This window comes from Osmerus eperlanus, chromosome 4, assembly GCF_963692335.1.
Source record: "Osmerus eperlanus chromosome 4, fOsmEpe2.1, whole genome shotgun sequence".
Lineage (NCBI taxonomy): Eukaryota > Metazoa > Chordata > Actinopteri > Osmeriformes > Osmeridae > Osmerus > Osmerus eperlanus.
In genome coordinates, this window is record NC_085021.1 from 9,172,223 (window position 1) to 9,192,447 (window position 20,225).

At 50.1% G+C, this 20,225-nt stretch overlaps 2 protein-coding genes across 2 annotated transcripts; both read left to right on the forward strand.

Moving 5' to 3' along the window:
- Window positions 1-1,646: 1,646 nt before the first annotated feature.
- LOC134018613 (myosin-7B-like) lies at window positions 1,647-14,907 on the forward strand. Its single transcript, XM_062458697.1, has 43 exons — window positions 1,647-1,662; window positions 1,927-2,062; window positions 2,308-2,411; window positions 2,629-2,772; window positions 2,887-3,043; window positions 3,222-3,249; window positions 3,541-3,634; window positions 4,223-4,315; window positions 4,500-4,563; window positions 4,753-4,851; window positions 5,013-5,116; window positions 5,252-5,390; window positions 5,678-5,796; window positions 5,880-6,029; window positions 6,201-6,371; window positions 6,488-6,667; window positions 6,744-6,876; window positions 7,031-7,107; window positions 7,507-7,594; window positions 7,693-7,810; window positions 7,920-8,043; window positions 8,157-8,293; window positions 8,381-8,636; window positions 8,848-9,090; window positions 9,223-9,399; window positions 9,487-9,632; window positions 9,730-9,820; window positions 9,997-10,386; window positions 10,584-10,710; window positions 10,822-10,940; window positions 11,063-11,259; window positions 11,432-11,615; window positions 11,813-11,978; window positions 12,088-12,212; window positions 12,307-12,422; window positions 12,537-12,729; window positions 12,825-13,028; window positions 13,227-13,352; window positions 13,471-13,641; window positions 13,797-13,901; window positions 14,189-14,284; window positions 14,424-14,573; window positions 14,684-14,907. Exons 2-43 carry the CDS (start codon window positions 1,963-1,965, stop codon window positions 14,693-14,695), a joined length of 5,817 nt encoding a protein of 1,938 aa, XP_062314681.1. The 5' UTR covers window positions 1,647-1,662; window positions 1,927-1,962; the 3' UTR covers window positions 14,696-14,907.
- A 1,657-nt stretch (window positions 14,908-16,564) lies between these two features.
- On the forward strand, window positions 16,565-20,184 carry LOC134018224 (vasopressin V2 receptor-like). The gene is made up of 7 exons (XM_062458106.1): window positions 16,565-16,733; window positions 17,763-18,055; window positions 18,567-18,812; window positions 18,904-19,050; window positions 19,184-19,469; window positions 19,649-19,864; window positions 19,969-20,184. The coding sequence occupies exons 1-7, from the start codon at window positions 16,691-16,693 to the stop codon at window positions 20,151-20,153; spliced, it is 1,416 nt and encodes a 471-aa protein (XP_062314090.1). The 5' UTR covers window positions 16,565-16,690; the 3' UTR covers window positions 20,154-20,184.
- Window positions 20,185-20,225: the final 41 nt, after the last annotated feature.

The window sequence follows — 20,225 nt, forward strand, 5'->3', positions numbered from 1 at the left end:
AGACTCCAGCTCCTCAGCCCCTCCAGGACTTTCCAACCAACTCAAACCCTCCAGCACCTGGAAGATCCACCTGGAGACTACAGTGTGTGTATATGTCTCTTTATGAGTTCTGTCTACCCTAATCTACCATCTACAGAGGGAGACTGGCCCAGCCACCCATCTCTCTCTGGGCTTAGGGAGTGGCAGCAGCAGGATTGACTGGATCTAGCAGAGGTATTCTGCTGTCGGACTAGTGTCTAAGTTGGAATTGTTTATAAGGGCAAGCCCATTGTTCTCGGCTGAGCGAGGGCATGGGTCTGGCATGCTACTGTTTCAGCAGTTGAAAATAGAAGGACAGCTGCTCATATCTGAGGGGGGGCGGGGGGAGAAAAACAGGCAGGGAGGATGGAGAGGGAGGTTCAGGAACCATGAAGACCATGAAGGGTAGGCAGAGCAGCAGAGTCAAAACGGTCTATAGTGGCAGTGTAGGGTAGTTTAGGACTTCAGGGTAATACATGGGTTGTACACATTTAGGTAGTTAGGCCAGTGGTTTTAGCGTTATGGTAGTTTGAACGGTAGGACAGTTGAAACATTAAGGTACAGCTCAGTGGTTAGAGCACTTGAGTTCAAATCTTCCCCTGTACTGTACAACTCTGGACAAAAGCATCTGCTAAATGAAAACATGAAATTAATACAGTTGGATAGATCCCACGATAGGTTAGTTATAACATGATGGTAGTTAATGCAGTAGGGTAATTAGACCTGGGAATGTGAAGGTTGATCATGCTGTCAAAAAGATCAACTATCCAGCTGCACTAGATCTGCAGAGTCTCTAACATAGCCCTCGCTGCCATAACCCTAACTCCCCCAGCTCCTACCCCTGCACCTAAATCACCCAGAGTACATACCTTTCCTGGAGCTGGAACGGCATTGGGCTTGGTTTACTTTGGCACAAGGAAAGGATTCATTTGCACCCATGATTGGGAGGGATTCTTCATGTTGCTGAGTGTGGCGGGAGCAGGTCTAAACAAGGCTCTACACTTCAACCATCTGACTTCTACCAGGGGACCCTGTTGTCCAGGGACCTGTCTGTGTGTGTGTGTCTGTGTCTGTGTCTGTGTCTGTGTGTGTGTGTGTCTGTGTGTGTGTGTGTGTGTGTGTGTGTGTGTGCTCTTTATACCTTTCTGTGTAGTAATGATGTTATTATTTCAATCCATCATTTGAGTTGGTGTGCTCTGATGCGTCATGTGAGAGTAGCATCACTACTGCTCCTGGATCTGTTTAATGTATGTGGCAACATACCCGTCACAGGACATCAGTCCCTCAACACATCAGCGCACGTTTGCTGCTCGCAACAACCTACATGTCTGCTTGCCTGATAGGGAGTGAGATCTGGCCTTCTGAATGACAGAGTGGGCCTGCAGATTGATGAAATGCTCAATGAAACAATGCCGTTTCCAAAATAACTAACAGAGGCTTACCGGCGCTTTGGGAGGAGATTATCAGCATGATTGCCTTCTGTGACAGTCCCTCACCCTCCCTGTGTACTCAGGCACAGCCAATCCAGTGCAGAAGAAGTGGTCACATGGGGATGTTTCCCCCTCTTTCTGGTGACCCTGACCTTGGGAGAGAAGATATAAGGTTGACAGGTCCACTGCCACCAATCCTACTGTGCTCTTATAGGTCAGTACACTGGTGCATGTCTGCCTTGCTAAACCTAACACTACAACCACATCACTACTAGAACCCTAACCCTACCTGTTGAATCCACCCAAATTTGATGTAATTAACCGTTTGAATTAATTACGTTCTAATGCTGTACACAGTGGTAGAACTCAAGTTATGTGTGTGTTTTAGCGGTTCAGTTCAGGTTATGAGATTGTCAGGATGTGGGACTTTGTTGGTATTTGTGTTCAGGTTGTGACTGTGTTTGGGGTCTGTTTGCAGTTGTGTTGCTGTTGATTAAACCACCCAGCTTCCATCATGTCCCTCTTCATGGAAATGAAGGAGTTTGGAGATGCAGCTTCATTCCTCCGCCTCACCAACCTGGAGCAGCTGGCGGCGAGGACAATGGCCTTCGACGGTAGCGGCACACCCCAGGACCACCTTTCATCAAAACATCCGGATAATCTTTAAATGGAAATAATTCAGTGTGGCCTAATCTAACTGGATTTACACAAAATGGATACTTCCCATTCAGAGTCTCCCCTCAATAGCTCAGCAGTAGTTAATTTAAACTGGGATTATGCCTACTCACATACTGTCATACAGTGTCTGGATGAGTTGAGTGTGACTGATGATTGCCATGACAGCTGTTGTGTCCCTAAGGTACAAAGCGAGTGTGGATCCCCGATGACAAGGAGGCCTACATAGAGGTGGAGGTTAAAGAGATCGACGGAGACCAGGCTACCGTGGAAACTAAGGATGGACAGGTTAGTTATCTGCTTGATAGGGGCGTTAGTTGTCCAATGAGGGAGTTAATTGTTCACTTAGTTAGTTAGCTGTTAAATTGGAGTAGTTCTGAGTTAACATCAATTCTGTTCTCAATAAGATATCTTATTAATCTGTGTGCCAACCCAAAGTGGGGTCCCAACTGCACATTCTCCTCCCAGCGTGGGTATTACTAATGTTTCCATATCTTTCTGCCAGACCTTGGTGGTTCGGGAGAATGACATTCAGCCGATGAACCCTCCCAAGTTTGACATGATGGAGGACATGGCCATGCTGACCAACCTCAACGAAGCCTCGGTCCTCTTCAACCTGAGTAGGCGCTACTCCATGTGGATGATCTATGTGAGAACCGCCTGCAGACCTCTGAGGGCAACGTTCTGTATGGACCCCAGTGTTCCTGTCCAGGTGTGTCCCACCCGGCTGCTCTGGGTGACAGGTCCGTGTTTGTGTTCGCAGACCTACTCCGGCCTCTTCTGTGTGACAATGAACCCCTACAAGTGGCTTCCTGTGTATTCACCTGCTGTTGTTGCCGCCTATAAAGGGAAGAGGCGCACCGAGGTTCCTCCCCACATCTACGCCATAGCTGACAACGCCTACAACGACATGCTGCGCAGTAGGTCTCCCTGAAGTCTCTCTCTCTCTCTCCTCTCACTGTCTCCTTCTCTTACTCTCTCTCTCTCTCCCCTTCTCTCTCTCCTCTCTCTGTCTCTTTCTTTCTCTCTCTCATTTTTTTCCCCTCTTTCTCTCAGAGTATGTTGCTGTACTCTAATAACTGTCTATGTCCTCCACAGATGGAGAGAATCAGTCCATGCTGATCACGTAAGCCAGTGCAATCCAGTTCCAGAACTACTATGTCTCTATATGTTCTACATTCAGGACTATTACAGCCTAGTTGTGTTCCAGTTATGATCTAGTACTATTGTAGCTGTACTGTTGTATTCATGAAAACACTTGCAATTCAGGCCAATGCAAACCAAGTTGACTTGTTGGCCATTTACAGATTTCTATTTGTTCTATTGGAAACTACTGTGCTGTTTTCTGACAGATTTGTAAGACATCATAATGATATGTTCTACTTTTTTGCATCATATCTCTGTCTACCAATCCCAGAGGAGAGTCCGGTGCTGGCAAAACCGTCAACACCAAACGTGTCATTCAGTATTTTGCCATAGTAGCCGCCCTGGGAGAAGCTGTGAGGAAAGGAGTAAGACAGAAACTTCACTCTCTCCAACTCTTCCTTTTTTGGTCCATTTCGATTTTTCTCCCTGATTTCTTTTCTTGAAAGTACTCACTACTACTGTGAATCCCAGCTGTGATTTGGATGCTTTTCCCTCCTGCATCTGCTCCCTTTTTCCATCATCCCTGTCATCCCTTTTTTATTTCCTTCTTCCCTCAATTCCTCCCAGCTTTTTGAACTTAACAACTTGAGACTCATTTTGATCTTCGTCTCTTGGAACCCGTCCTTTTTGTAATCCTCTCATCATAGCCCTCCAACTTTCTCTCTCTCTCTCTGGACCATTTCTCCCCCTTTGCCTTGTTACGGACACGTTGTCAGTTAGTATGTTGTTCGAGTTAGGTTGTCAGGGAGACAGTCGCTAGGACAGCTGTATTGTCAGAGACTTTAACAGAGTAACATTTGTGTTGTCTGAGTGGCAGCTGAACTACCAGGGAGACAGTCTTGGTTGGCAGGGAGATAGTTGTGGTTTTAAAGAGGCAGTTGAGTTATTATCAAGGATTCAGTTGTCAGTGGTACAGTACATCACAATGATCCATGCTGCTGTCCTTACACCAGGGGACACTAGAGGACCAGATCATCGAGGCCAACCCGGCAATGGAGGCTTTCGGCAACGCCAAGACCCTCAGGAACGACAACTCGTCTCGATTTGTGAGCGTCACTAACAAATACAAAACCCACCTGGTCAAACCTGCCAGGCCTAGACTGGAAGGACCAAGTCTTATCCTTGTCATTCATATTAAAATACCAAGTGTGTCCCTAAAACAATATTAGTACTAAGACTATATTACCAGATACAAGTAAATGTAATACCCCCTCATATCTGTGCTTACAGGGAAAGTTCATCCGAATCCATTTTGGTCCTACAGGGAAACTGGCATCGGCTGATATTGACATCTGTAAGCCCTGTTCCATTATCTGTTGGTAGAACTGTCTTATGTCTCAAGTCCAATGTAGTAATCATCTCCTGTCTATTCATCTCCCTCTCCCTCTCCCTCTCCCTCTCCCTCTCCCTCTCCCTCTCCCTCTACCTCTACCTCTACCTCTACCTCTCTCTCTCTCTCATACTCTCTCTCTCCTGACTGCAGACCTTCTGGAGAAGTCTAGAGTTGTGTTCCAGCAGCCTGGGGAGAGGAGCTATCACATCTACTACCAGATACTGTCTCACCACAAACCAGAGCTTCAGGGTACGGACAACAGGGGTCAGGGGGGCTGGGAGGAAGGGGGACTGGTGGAACTGGATGACTGGGGGCTGGGTGACTGGGGGCTAGAAGATAAAGCATAGACAGTGTTGTTGAAGATGATGACTTGTAGAAATTGATAGTGCAGATGCCGTCTGACTTTCCAGACATGCTGCTGATCACCACCAACCCCTTCGACTACCATTTCTGCAGTCAAGGAGTCATCACCGTGGAGAACATGAATGATGGAGAAGAGCTGATGGCTACTGATGTAAGACCCCACATCCTCACGCCAGCCCTGGAAAAAGTCTGATTTAGACATTCCTTCTTACTGTGTCTCTATCTCTCTCCTCTCACCCCTTTCCCGCCTGCCTCCCACTCCTCTGCTCCCCTGACCACCTCCCAGCATGCCATGGACACGCTGGGCTTCACCCCCGAGGAGAAATACGGCTGTTACAAGATCGTGGGCGCCATCATGCACTTTGGGAACATGAAGTTCAAGAAGAGGCAGAGAGAAGACCAGGCAGAAGCAGATGGCACGGAGAGTGAGTCTTCATCGAAATCAACTCATCCGACTAGCTCTTCTAACTCCTCTGACTGGCTCTTCCGACTAACGCACCTCCCTCGTTTATATGTGTTATATGAGTTCGGTACTTTTGGTTCTGTAGTTTGTGTTCGATGTTCAGTGTTCTGTACCGTGTTCTCCACAATCTGTGTTCTCGACCCTGTGTTCTTCGTGTTCTCCAAACTCTATTCTCCTCTCTGTGTTCCACACACAGTGTTCCATAACCTGTGTTCTCTAGTCTCAGGGGTTCCTGTGCTCTGTCTCCAGGTGCAGACAAAGCTTCCTACCTGATGGGCATAAACCCAGCTGACCTCATCAAGGGGCTCCTGCACCCAAGAGTCAAAGTGGGGAATGAATACATTATTAAGGGCCAGACTGTTGAGCAGGTGAGCTGTTTGGATTGTCTTTGGTGAAATAGTGAGCCATGCAGGGGAAGAACATGAGACAGTTTGGGTGTTTCTGTGTGCAGGTGAACTACTCTGTGGGAGCCCTGGCGAAGGCTACCTATGACCGCATGTTTAAGTGGATGGTTGGGAGGATCAACAAGAGTCTGTACACAGCCCTGCCACGCCAGTACTTCATCGGAGTGCTGGACATCGCCGGGTTTGAGATCTTTGAGGTAAATATTCAAATAGTGGCTGGTCCTCTCTAAGATTGTTTGTATTGTCTTGGCAAGAGCAAACAAACAAAAAACGTCCTTCTTGTTGTTGGTCTGTCCATCCAACTGACCACCCAACTGACCATCCAACTGTCTGTGTCCCTCCCTTGATGGTCTCCTGTCTCCTACCAGTTCAATAATTTTGAGCAGCTGTGCATCAACTTCACCAACGAGAAGCTGCAGCAGTATTTCAACCATCACATGTTCATCCTGGAGCAGGAGGAGTACAAGAGGGAGGGCATCGAGTGGACCTTCATAGACTTTGGTTTAGACCTACAGTCCTGCATAGATCTCATTGAAAAGGTAAACAGTTGGAAGCCAATTGAATGTCCTGTGTACTGATGTGTGTGTGTGTGTGTGTTTGTATTTGTGTGTGAGTGTTGTTGTTTGTGTAATGTATGAATGTGTGTTTCCTGCAGCCCATGGGCATACTGTCCATCTTGGAGGAGGAGTGTATGTTCCCCAAGGCCACAGATATCAGCTTTAGGACCAAACTATACGACAACCATGTGGGGAAATCCCCTAACTTCCTCAAGCCAAAACCAGACAAGAAGCGCAAGTACGAGACCCACTTTGAGCTGGTGCACTACGCTGGAGTGGTGAGTGTCACAGTCAGTTTTCTGCTTCTACAGATTGGGATCAAGCCATGGTCACCATGATTGTGTTCTTCTGCAGGTTCCATACAATATAAACGGATGGCTGGACAAGAACAGAGACCCCTTAAACGAGTCTGTGGTGTTATGCTTCCAGAAGTCTTCCAACAAACTGCTGGCTAGCCTGTTTGAGACCTTCATCAGCTCAGATGCAGGTGGCCAGTCCCAACACACGGATAGAGCTCACATCCACAGCCAATCCCATATCTGCTACCAGTTAACCAATCAAAGGCTATAATCTCATGTTAGCTGTAAAAAGCACAGATGGTGTTTAATAATGGGGTGTTGCTACCTTGTAATCCTTTCCAGCGGCTGATCCCAAGACAGGAACCAAAGAGAGGAGGAAGAAGGGAGCCTCGTTTCAAACTGTTTCTCAGCTACACAAGGTGGGTACCTTGGAGGGATCCGCAGACAGAAATTACAAGATTCCTTCCTTGTTGGTGTCCAAGATGTTCAGAACGTCTCATGAGAAACTGAAGTATGAGTAGCAGGAGTTGTGGTGTGCTCTGGCTTTGAGAGAGAAGTGGTTAAGACTTGTAGTGATGTTTAGGTACCTGAACTCATGAACATCACTCCAAGTCTGTGCTATCTCTACTCTCAATACACATCTGTACATAGGGCTCAACCCAGAAGCGAAACAGTTGCACACTTTAATTGTTCACAAGTTTGAAAAGCACCAACAGAAGTCTGCAATTTAGTTCTATTGAGACTTGTGCTCAGTTGCAAAATAGAAAAGTCTAAACCTAGCCTAAGACTACTTATCCACTGGAAATGTCTCTTTGCAGGAGAATCTGAATAAACTTATGGCCAACCTGCGTAGCACGCAACCCCATTTTGTGCGCTGTATCATCCCCAATGAGAGTAAGACTCCAGGTGAGAGATAACCCTGAACCTGTCTCTCCTGTTTGTCGGTACCTCACCTCTGACCTCTGACCCCTCATCCCTGACCCCTGACCTTCTCTCTGTCTCAGGGGTCATGGATCCGATCCAGGTGCTCCAGCAGTTGAGGTGCAATGGGGTTCTGGAGGGCATCCGTATCTGCAGGAAGGGCTTCCCCAACCGCATCTTCTATGCCGAGTTTAAACAAAGGTGAACTTTTAGCACTCCCCTACTCGCTAACATCAGAATGAAAATGGATCCCTTTCAAACTAAACAAGTTGCCTTATCGATGTGTGAGCCGCTTGTGTGTTTGGGATAGGTACCGTATCCTGAACCCATCAGCGATCCCTGAGGACTCGTTTCTGGACAGCAGGAAGGCTGTGGAGAAGCTGCTCGGCTCCTTGGACATCGACCACAGCCAGTACAAGTTTGGTAGCACTAAGGTAGGCCAGCATAGGTGTACATCCATCCACTCTTCTTGCCTACTATCCTCTCGTTTCTCCCCTCCCCTCCTCTCCTCTTTTCTCCCCTCTCATGCTCCTCACGTGTCCCCCAGGTGTTCTTCAAGGCAGGTCTCCTGGGCCTGCTGGAGGACATGCGTGACGAGCGCCTGTCTGAGATCCTCACCATGCTGCAGGCCATCTGCCGCGGCAAGCTCATGAGGATGGAGCGCCACAGGATATTGAATCAAAAGTAAGACGGGACGGAGACGCGGAGAGCGCTGGTGTTGGGTCTCTCTGATCTGTGTCGCTTAGTATGTCTCCTCCCGTGTGCCCATAGGGAGGCCCTGATGGTGATTCAGTGGAACATTCGAGCGTTCTACTCAGTGAAGAACTGGCCGTGGATGATGCTGTTCTTCAAACTCCGGCCCCTCCTTCGGAGCGCAACGGCCGAGAAGGAGTTGGTTGCCCTGAAGGAGGAGTCGGCCAAGCTGAAGGAGGTCTTAGACAAATCAGAAGTCAAGCGCAAGGACATGGAGGAAAAACAGGTGTCTCTAGTCCAGGAGAAGAATGACCTGGCCCTGCAGCTTCAGGCAGTACGTGGAGTCAATTAATAATCAAATAGGAATAAATTAAGAATCAAATAGCATTCAGTGGAGTCCATTATAGACAGCATAGGAATCAGATTGGAATTAAATAAAACTCCGGTTGGAGTCAAATAGGAATCAGATTGGAGTCGTAAAGTAATCAGATCGCAGTCAGATGGGAAGACAGAAAGTCATCTCGACGTGTTCCTTCTGCCTCCAGGAGCAGGACAACCTGGCCGATGCAGAGGACCGCTGTGACATCCTGATCAAGACCAAGCTGCAGCTGGAGGCCAAGGTGAAGGAGGTGGGAGAGAGGCTGGAGGACGAGGAGGAGATGACCGCCAGCCTCCTGGCCAAGAAGCGCCAGCTGGAGGACGAGTCGGCCGATCTGAAGAAGGACGTGGACGACCTGGAGATCACCCTGGCCAAGGTGGAGAAGGAGAGGCACGGCACGGAGAACAAGGTGACCACTCCTCCAGGAGCTTGGCGTTCATGGCCGAGTATTGACATGGCCGGAACACAGAACAGCAGAGTGTCGCAGCTGCACAGTGGTTTGTCCGAAATCTCAATTTCAAACCTTCTGCGCGTCCTCCAGGTGAAGAACCTGATGGGTGAGATGGCTGTGTTGGATGAGTCCATCCTGTCCCTGACCAGAGAGAAGGCGGCACTGCAGGAGGCTCACCAGCAGGCCCTGACTGACCTGCAGTGCCAGGAGGACAAGGTGGCCTCTCTGGCCAAGGCCAAGGCTCGGCTGGAGCAGCACACCGACAATGTGAGTCAGGGACCAGGGCGCTGTGGGACTGGGGTTTGGAGGGGACGGGAGGTAGGTGCCGTTCTAACTCCCCTCCCACCTATATAGTTGGAGGGCTCCCTGGAGCAGGAGAAGAGGCTACGGGCAGATTTGGAACGCTCCAAGCGCAAGCTGGAGGGGGACCTGAAGTTGTCTGTGGAGTCAGTTATGGACCTGCAAAACGACAAGCAGCAACTGGAGGAGAAACTGAAGAAGTTAGACACCACTGCTGACAGTCTTATCATCATTATTATTATCATTATGACATGTGTTCATGTAACTGTAATACAATCTGCCCCATGTTGTCCACAGAAAAGACTTTGAGATGAGTCAGGCCTTATCCAAGATTGAAGATGAGCAAACCCTTGTAATTCATCTGCAGAAAAGGATCAAAGAATTACAGGTCTGCACTACTATTTTATTTACATTTATGTAGTTACTGTCCCATTAACATGAATCGTTAGAGGGATGATTCTGGTCCTAATGATTACAGCCCGGGGGCAGCCTTTTACCCCTGACCCAACCAATGACCCCTGACAATAACCCTTGACCTTTAACCTCTGATCCTCTGCCTATCAGACGCGTATTGAGGAACTGGAGGAGGAGCTGGAAGCGGAGCGCACGTGGCGCAACAAGGCTGAGCGCCAACGGGGGGAGGTGTCCCGCGAGCTGGAGGAGCTGAGCGAGCGCCTGGAGGAGGCGGGCGGGGCCTCGGCCGCCCAGATCGCCATCAACAAGAAGCGCGAGGCGGACTTCCTGAAGATGCGCCGCGACCTGGAGGAGGCGTCGCTCCACCACGAGGCCACGGCCGCCGTGCTCCGGAAGAAACACGCCGACAGCCTGGTGGAGCTCACCGAGCAGCTGGACACCCTGCAGAGGGTCAGGCAGAAGCTGGAGAAGGAGAAGGCCGAGGTCAGGATGGAGGCCGAAGACCTGACCTCCAACGTGGAGCAGCTGTCTAAAGCCAAGGTGAGAAGGAAGCGTGGTAGAAGGACGCGGCGGGCAGGAGTGAGGAGGTAGGGGTGTGATTACAGGTCATCCGTGGAAGGAGTAAGGGCTGAAGAGGGGAGACCGTAACACAGTGATAATGGTCCCGTAGGAGGTCAGGAACGTGACAGTGATTTATCAGGTTCATGTCTGCCAGTAATGCAGTGTTGTGCTCCCAGTCCGCCACAGAGAAGATGTGCCGCGTGTTCGAGGACCAGATGAACGAGTCCAGAGCGAAGGCGGAGGAGCTGCAGAGACAGCTGAACGACGTCAGCACACAGAGAGCCCGCGCAGTCACGGAGTGCGGTAGGAGTGACTCTCACACGCCTTCTTGCCTTCTGGCTAGTAATGTCATCCACATTCAACGATTGCTCGAGAACACTTGAGTGCATCATTGATCAAGATGCCTATCTGCAGCTGAGTACGGTCGAAGGCTGGAGGAAAAGGAGGCCCTTATCAGTCAGCTCCATCGCACCAAGGTGACCTTCAGCCAGAACACCGAGGAGCTGAAGAAACAGCTGGAAGAGGAAACCAAGGTTTGTTCCCCGACACCACCCTCCACAACCACTCGTGCTCTCATCCTGTATACATACTGTACAAGGAGCACAGTACAGGCTAGATGTGGTGTATCCATAAGGGCTGTTTTTTATGTGTCAAGACAAGGAATGCCCTGGCCCACGCAGTTCAGTCCTCCCGCCATGACTGCAGCCTTCTGAGGGAGCAGTTTGAGGAGGAGCAGGAGGCCAAGGCCGAGCTGCAGCGCGCCCTGTCCAAGGCCAACTCTGAGGTGGCTCAGTGGAGGACCAAGTACGAGACGGACGCCATCCACAGGACGGAGGAGCTGGAGGAGGCCAAGTACGCTTCAGAACCACCTGGAGATGGAATATAACCAGTACTGACAGGCGGCCAGGGTTTAAGGCTGTATGGAAGCCAGTACTGGATAGTGGTTAGGGTTACCTGTATGTAAATATGAGAAAAGTAAGTAATTTTTTTGACGTAAACCCTGACCCGTGTGTTTACCTGTCAGGAAGAAGCTGGCTGTTCGTCTGCAGACCACAGAGGAGGCAGTGGAGGCGTCTAATGCCAAGTGTTCCTCCCTGGAGAGGACCAAGCTGCGGCTGCAGACGGAGATGGAGGACCTCATGGTGGAGCTGGAGCGCTCCAACTCTGCAGCTCTCGCCATGGACAAGAAACAACGCAACTTTGACAAGGTGAGTAGTCAGCAAGTGCATGTAATGACAATGACCATTTAAGTAACTTAGTGCGATTGGGCCAATTAGGATTTTACCTTTATTAGGTAACTACTTACTTACCTTTACTTGGCACTTCTAACCTGCATGAGATGCGAAACGTGTATATCCCTGGGAGAACAGCCTACGGTGCAGTCAGGCTGTGGCTCTTCCCTCAGGTGTTGTCCGAGTGGAGGCAGAAGTTTGAGGAGTCCCAGGCTGAACTGGAAAGTTCCCAGCGCGAGTCTCGCAGCCTGAGTACCGAGCTGTTCAAGCTGAAGCACTGCTACGAGGAGGCCATCGACCACCTGGAGACACTACAGCGGGAGAACAAGAACCTGCAAGGTGCAACTCTACAAAACACTGCAGACTCCCAGAGCCGCCTGTTCCAGTCTCTCTAAACGTTACGTCCGTGTAACTGACTGTGACTGATGTTTGGGAACGTGATCCACAGAGGAGATAGCAGACCTGACTGAGCAGATCAGCAACGGTGGGAAGACCATTCATGAGCTGGAGAGGATGAAGAAGATCCTGGATGTGGAGAAGAGTGACATCAAGGCAGCGCTGGAGGATGCTGAGGTGAGCTCATCTGACCCCAGCACCTGTGTTGGTAAGTTGTCTCAGGGATGTTGTTGGCTCATGGACCTCTCACACCATGCCTGCTCTGCTCCAGGGAACTCTTGAACACGAGGAGAGCAAGACTCTACGAGTTCAACTGGAGCTCAGCCAGATCAAAATTCACATTGACAGAAAGATCGCGGAAAAGGATGAGGAGATTGACAACCTTCGGTGAGACGCAGTAGCTCGAATATACAGAGAGTCGCTTAGCAATGAATCCTCCTGACTCAGTGTTTTACCTTCTGCACGCATCCCTCTGACTGTGCGCCCCTGCTGCCGATGCAGACGCAACCACCAGCGTTCCCTGGAGACCATGCAGACGAGCCTGGAGGCGGAGGTGAGGTCTCGCGGCGAGGCCGTCAGGCTTCGCAAGAAGATGGAGGGAGACCTGAACGAGATGGAGGTGCAGCTCAGCCATGCCAACCGCCAGGTCGCCGAGTCCGTGAAGCTACAGCGCCATCTCCAGGCTCAGACCAAGGTCAGTCGTGCCCCCGCGCTGCCTCCCTGGACGGGAGACCCAAGGCCACACGGCATTGGGCAGACTGACCGGGTGTGTCTCACTGCGCCCTCCAGGACCTGCAGCTGGAGCTGTCGGAGTGTCTGCACCAGAACGGGGAGCTGAAGGAGCAGTGGGGGCTGACGGAGCGTCGCAACACTCTCCTGGCTGCGGAGGTGGAGGAGCTGCGAGGCCTGCTGGAGCAGACAGACCGCGCCCGCAGAATGGCTGAACTGGAACTGCAGGAGGCCACAGAGAGAGTCAGCCTGCTGCATACACAGGTACACTGAGATGACCCAGGCAGAGTGGAAAATACTCTGGTAGACTGGTGCCCGGGTAGACTGATGGAGACTTCAGCAAACTGGTGCCAAGGGACATTGAAAGACACTTTGGTAGACGGGTAGATAAAGTACATGCTCAGGTAGAGTTCATAGACATCCATGAAGAATAACTCTTGTTCCCTTGCTCCACTCGAACAGAACACAGGGTTGGTGAACCAGAAGAAGAAACTGGAAGTTGACGTTGCTACGCTGGCAGGGGAGGTGGAGGAGGTGGGCCATGAGTGTCGTAACGCTGAGGAGAAAGCCAAGAAAGCCATCACAGATGTGAGCTACACCTTCAGTTACAGTTTGGGATCCTGACGATCTACACATCTGTGGACAACAAACACACACACACACACCTTACTGTGACCTAATCTCCACACACTCCTCCACCGTTCAGGCAGCCATGATGGCTGAAGAACTGAAGAAAGAACAGGACACCACCTCCCACCTGGAGAGGATGAAGAGGAACATGGAGACGACCGTCAAAGACCTGCAGCTTCGCCTCGATGAGGCGGAGCAGGTTGCCCTCAAAGGAGGCAAAAAGCAGATTCAGAAACTGGAGGTCAGGGTGAGTTTCCTGTTTCTTCTCATGCTGGACCATGGAGTCTAATGGACCAATAGAATGCAGCCACAACTGCATTGGGACTTCTCTAGCACAGTTAGAACACCCATGGGAACCTAACACCAATCATGTGACCTCTGACCTTCACCCTCTGACTCTAGATCAAGGAGCTGGAGACGGAGCTGCTGTGCGAGCAGAAGAAGAGTGAGGAGTTCCAGAAAGGCGTCCGCAGATACGAGAGGAAGGTCAAGGAGCTCTCCTACCAGGTAGAGAACCTGTCTAGTCCAAGCTCTGCTACCAGGTAGAGAACCTGTCTAGTCCAAGCTCTGCTACCAGGTAGAGAACCTGTCTAGTCCAAGCTCTGCTACCAGGTATGGGAACCTGTCTAGTCCAAGCTCTGCTACCAGGTAGAGAACCTGTCTAGTCCAAGCTCTGCTACCAGGTAGAGAACCTGTCTAGTCCAAGCTCTGCTACCAGGTATGGGAACTCATCCATACTCTGGATGCTAACCCTGTCCTACATTGTCCCACCCTGTCTGTGTGTGTGTGTGCAGACTGAGGAGGACAGGAAGACTCTGTTGAGGATGCAGGAGCTGATTGACAAGCTGCAGACCAAAGTGAAGAGCTACAAGAGGCAGGCCGAGGAGGCGGTGAGTCTCATGTCTCAGGGTCAGGATGCGTGGAGGATCCTGGGGGAGGTTTCCACACATGAATGAAGCCCACCCTCATAATGAAGTACACTTTCACATGGTACCACGTGCCCCTCACATGTACACGCCTCCCCACTAGGAGGAGCAGGTGAGCTGCAACATGACCAAGTACAGGAAGATCCAAAACGAGCTGGACGATGCAGAGGAGAGAGTGGATGTGGCTGAGACCCAGGTCAACAAGCTGAAGATTCGCACCCGGGAACAGGTCACTAAGGTAGTGACTAGCATGGTGAGTCATCAATCGACCAGTCAGTCAGTTAATCAATGAATCACTTAGTCTATCATTTATTCTACCAATGTTCTTTTTTTATTAATTGTCCCTATGTTTGTCTTTTCCAGATTGTGGAGTGATTGTATGAAGAATTCCTGTGCTGCACTGTCAATTTACTGCCTTTTGAGAGCCACAGCCTCTGTGTGTGTATGCGTGGGTGTCCATTCTGTATTCATTTTGCATGTCCAGTGTGTGTGTGTGTGTGTGTGTTTGTTACAGGCACATGGCAGGAAAACAGTACCTACTTATGTCTCTGCACCTAAATAAAAAGATGAAAGGTTTTGTGTTTGATCACTAAGGGAATAATTCTTATAGCTCATTAAGAAGTATTTTTTGTTCATTGGATCCTGTAAACAATCACATTTCTGTTTCAGAAAGCTCAGTGCATGGCAATGCATTGCATAACATCCTTTAATGATGGCAGAAAGCTATCATCATTAAATAACGCATATCCATCAATATCCACCATTCCCCCTGAAAGGGAAAGTCAAACTGAGCCATAAGTTGGATCTGTGGTGGAGGACTGACTGAGCAGAAATGTGTACCAGTAGCAGCAGCAGCACTGGCGTGTGTGCCAAGGTCTTGCTTTTTAAATAGACCGCCAGATCAAGTTTTGTGTGAGCGAGTGACTACTGGTACCTATAACGATGCAGCAATGACCATCAGCTGATGGCCACAGTCAGATGCCAGCAGCTGACTGTGATTAGCGTTCCTCAAGAGTCTCACGCTGGAACTACCCTCTTCTGTAAAAGTTGCTCCTGAATGTGGATCTTACATTTAATCATGGATCTCTACATATTAAGGAAGCAAAAGGTGTGTGTCTGTGTGTGTGTCGGTCTGTGTGTGTCTGTCTGTGTGTGTACGTACGTGCGTGCATGTGTGTTTGTGTAAGGTCACCCAGTGGGCCCCTAGATAATTGAAAGCTTTTCAGAATGAGGGAATGATTGAAAGAGGAAGAAAACAGATTACTGTGCCACCAGAGAAACACCGGGAGAAATGGGTGGAATGTAGCAGAGAAGAATAGAGGGACACACACTGTTGGCGTGAAGAAGCAGAGGGTGGAGAAAAAGGAAGTGATGAGGACAACTTGTAAACATGTCACCAAGGTTTTCCATATCTAAAATACACCCTCTTTCCTCTCCCCCTCGCCGTCACCCTGCTTCGAAGAAAACACCTGCACAGCAGAATCATTGATCAAACGTCTGTGTAGACCGCATATCACCAGCGGGTGTCCTTGTTTTGTAAAGCTAATTTAGGGAATGAAAACTCTAAGGGTGTCTGCTTTGCCTTTGTGTGTGTATGTGTGTGTGTGTGTCTGATCATGACTGATCAAAGGCCCAGAACTGAAGGCTGGGTCTATGGAACAATCAATATGAAATTACATTATTCACCATAGGCCATTTTAGCATCTGAGTCTTTGATCAATGCCCAGCCTCCTACCTTTTACGATCTCTCTTACAAACATCCGTATCGGACAGTCACACACCAGACACACTCATCCAATAATGAATCTGAGGAGAGGGAGGGAAGGAGGAGGTGGGGTGGGGAGGGGGGGAATGCGCCAGAGAGAGAGAGAAGGACAGAGAGAGGGAGAGAGAGAGACAGAGAGAGGGAGAGAGAGAGAGGGAGAGAGAGAGACAGAGAGAGGGAGAGAGAGAGACAGAGAGAGGGAGAGAGAGAGACAGAGAGAGGGAGAGAGAGAGAGAGAGAGGGAGAGGGAGAGAGAGAGAGAGAGAGAGAGAGAGAGAGAGAGAGAGAGAGAGAGAGAGAGAGAGAGAGAGAGAGAGAGAGAGAGAGAGAGAGAGAGGAGAGAGAGAGACAGAGAGAGGGAGAGAGAGAGAGAGAGAGAGAGAGAGAGAGAGAGAGAGAGAGATGAGAGAGAGAGAGAGAGAGAGAGAGAGAGAGAGAGAGAGAGAGAGAGAGAGAGAGAGAGAGAGAGAGAGAGGGAGAGAGGGAGGAGACAGACAGTGATATGGGAGTCGGCAGGAGTCGTTGGCAGGGTCAGTCAGAGTGCAGCAGGAGAGCGCTGAACCACAGGCACACGCTCAGCATGGAAGGTACCGGAGGGTGCGACCATGGATCAGGGATGTACAGCTGCTTCAGAACACGCTGAACAGGGTGAGTGTTCCTACATCCAGACGTCATGGAATTGGGACCTGTGTGAAGTCATTGCCAGAGTTCTGCAGAGGCTAGCGGGTGTCTCAAGCAGAAGCAGGGATGGGGAGCGGGGTTGGGGTTGGGGTTGGTGAGGACACCAGTATGCCTGATGGCGTTTTGGCAGTAATGGCTAATGTTTTCAATCTGTTAGATCATCTTATCAGACTTGTGATTGTGGATGTGCCATGGTTTTGTGTGGCATGTCGAACTTAGGGAATAGTGTAGCACTTGTGTCATTGTGTTGACAACACATCAATATAGCCTTTACAATACAGCCTTTACACTTACCTGTGAAAGCTGTAGAGATTTTGTCTCATTCTGATATAACCGGAACATGTCTATGACAAAATATTGTTGAATATAGTGATTATGTTGTATGGGATTGTTTGTGCTACATCTTCACAGCAGATGTTTTGAAGGCCTACCAAGAGGTCAATATCTCCTCTCCTCCCCATCTCTGTGTTTTCCCTCTCCTTCACACTGTCAAATGAGGGATGCATGGGAAGGTTAATCCTGGTTCACCAGTGTGTGTGTGTTGTGATTCATGCCTCTCTAAGCACATTGATCCCGGGACAATGACTTCTATAGGCAATTATGGTCATTCACACACACTGATGCAAACAAGATCACCCACTCATAAACCCACGCACAGTTTTTTTTTAGGCACAGAGCGAGGGCTGGCCTCATTTGTGCAATTGTTCAGTGCTAATTCTAACTCTGACCGACAGGTCTTAATGAGGGCACAGACGTTTGATAATCTTCAGTGGTCAACATTACTGGCTAGCGGTCATCTGGTGGGCACCCACCACTGTGCTAACACCATGCATGACTCCACACCCCCGCAGAAATGTTCCAAGTTCACCTGACTTCAGTCAGCTTATTTCAGTCAATGAAGAGCAAATGACTCAGAAACACATTCTTCCTCTCGCTCACACGTATTTTCCCCCTTCCCTTCCTCCCTTCTTCTCTGTTCTATCCTTCCTTTCCTAGGCATCATGTCCATCTCCTTGGTAACAGTCTCAGCTACAGCCAATGCCACCACGCTGTTTGCGGCCGTGACCCCAGCCTCCGTGACTCCTGCTGTGAACAATGCTTCTGAGCACGTGCGGGATGCGGCCCTGGCCATAGCCGAGGTGGTCGTGTTGTCGGTCATCTTAGCAATGGCGTTGCTTGGTAACGGACTGGTGTTGGTGGTGTTGCTGAGGCGGAGACGACACCACACTCCGCTCCACCGGTTCATGTCCAACCTCTGTTTGGCTGACCTGGTAGTGGCACTGTTCCAGGTAACACACAGGACCTGTGTGTTAGACTCACACACACTGGCTGCACAGTATCTACACACAAACATGTAGGAGGGCATCAGAATCAGAATTTGGTTCGCCATGTAGGTTTACACAAACACGGAATTTCATTTGGTAGGAAGGTTCAAACAATAAACATGTACGGATCTTGAATTAAAAGTAAAAAATACAATATTATAACTAATTCTAAGAACTAAACAAATAAAACATTTAAATATAAAATGTATATAAAAATAAGAATAAGGTGCGAAAGAGATCAAGGTGGCTTGTGCATAGTGCAATAGGTGTCGGGTGGACTTGTAGTAGATAATAGTTAAATGTCAGTGGGAATCCTTGGCCTTGTTGAAGAGGCTAGTAGCAGATGGAAAGAAACTATTAATGTGGCGTGAGGATTTGGTCCTGATGGACCACAGCCTTCTGCCAGAACCGCAGCCTTCTGCCAATACTCACTGCCATACTCATGTAACTCAACACGGTTTCCTTTCTGCTGCAGGTGTTACCGCAGTTGGTGTGGGACATCACAGGTCGTTTCAGAGGCCCTGACTTCCTGTGTCGCCTGGTCAAGTACCTCCAGGTCCTTGGCATGTTTGCCTCCTCCTACATGATTGTTGCTATGACTATTGACCGCCATTATGCCATCTGCTGCCCACTGAAGGCCTACAGCGGTGGTGGTACCCAACGCTGGAACACACTAATACTGCTGGCCTGGGGCCTGTCCACCCTGCTGAGCCTGCCACAGGTACACACACACACACACACACACACACACACACGGCCATATCCTTGTGTCTGGCCCTCTTTCACCAGACCGTGTCTCTCTCTCTCTCCAGGTGTTCATCTTCTCCAGGTCGGAGGTGGCTCCGGGAGTGTTTGAGTGTTGGGGGAACTTTGCTGAACACTGGGGCCTGAAGGCCTATGTCACATGGATGACCCTGGCTGTCTTCATCCTGCCTGTCCTCATCATCACTGTCTGCCAGGTAGGTGCTGCAGGAGCCGGAAGCAGGTCACGTTCACGCCATGAGCCACTGAGAGATGAGAGTAATGTGTGTCAAAGACAAAGAGCCAATGTATTTATATCGAAATGATCTCTCCCCTCTCCTCCTCTCCCAGGTCCGTATCTTCAGAGAGATCCATGACAATGTCTACCAGACAGAGCGCCGGCTGTCCCCTGCCTCCGTCTTCCTCCCCCCTCCCTCCTCTCGCCGGGACAGCCACCGAGTGGGAGGAGCCAGTCGAGGGAGGCTCAGCCTATCACCATGTGCTCCTACCACACTGTCCACCCTCCACGGTGACGACCCTGCCTTTGACTCCAACCCTCTGTCTCAACACTTCCTCCCACTGGCTCCCCTGGCATCCAGCAGTGTTGCCTTACACTGTGATAACTCCGCCTACTCGGGTAAACCTGGGAGTTTTTTGTGTATGGAGATCATAGCTAGATTGGAGATGGGAGATTATAGCCAAGAGGGCTCAACATAACATCCAATTTCCTGTGGTAATACTTGGGTGATGACAACCGATCTGTTTCTTCATTAAATGTCGTGTTTAGCCTGTTGTTGCCTCTGTAACCTATTCTAGGTGAGCTGCAGCCTGACGTTCTTCCTGAGCCTCCCATGCCTGCTCACCGCTGCCCTTTGACCCCGGGCCCCCGTCCCAGGGTGGGCGGGGTGTCGGCAGCTATGTCTAAGACAGTGAGGATGACCCTGGTCATAGTTCTGGTCTACACGGTTTGCTGGGCTCCCTTTTTCAGTGTGCAGCTGTGGGCTGCCTGGGACCCCAACCCTCCACAGAACAGTAAGCACAAACGTACACTCTCTCTCTCTCCTTCTCTCTCTCTGACAGTATACTCCTTTGTCTGTGGTCCTATCACTGGCCAGTCTGACGCTGTGTGTGTTCAGGTGCTGTGTTTACCCTCCTCATGTTGTTGGCCAGTCTGAACTCGTGCACCAACCCCTGGATCTACTCGGCGTTCTCCAGCAGCGTGTCTCCAGAGCTGCGCCTACTGCTGCTCTGCCAGGGACACGCTGAGCGCCGGGGCTCGCTCCCCAACGACTCCACCACCACACACACGTCCACGTACTGACACGCCACACACACCTCCACGTACTGACACGCCACACACCCCTCCACGTACTGACACGCCACACACACACAC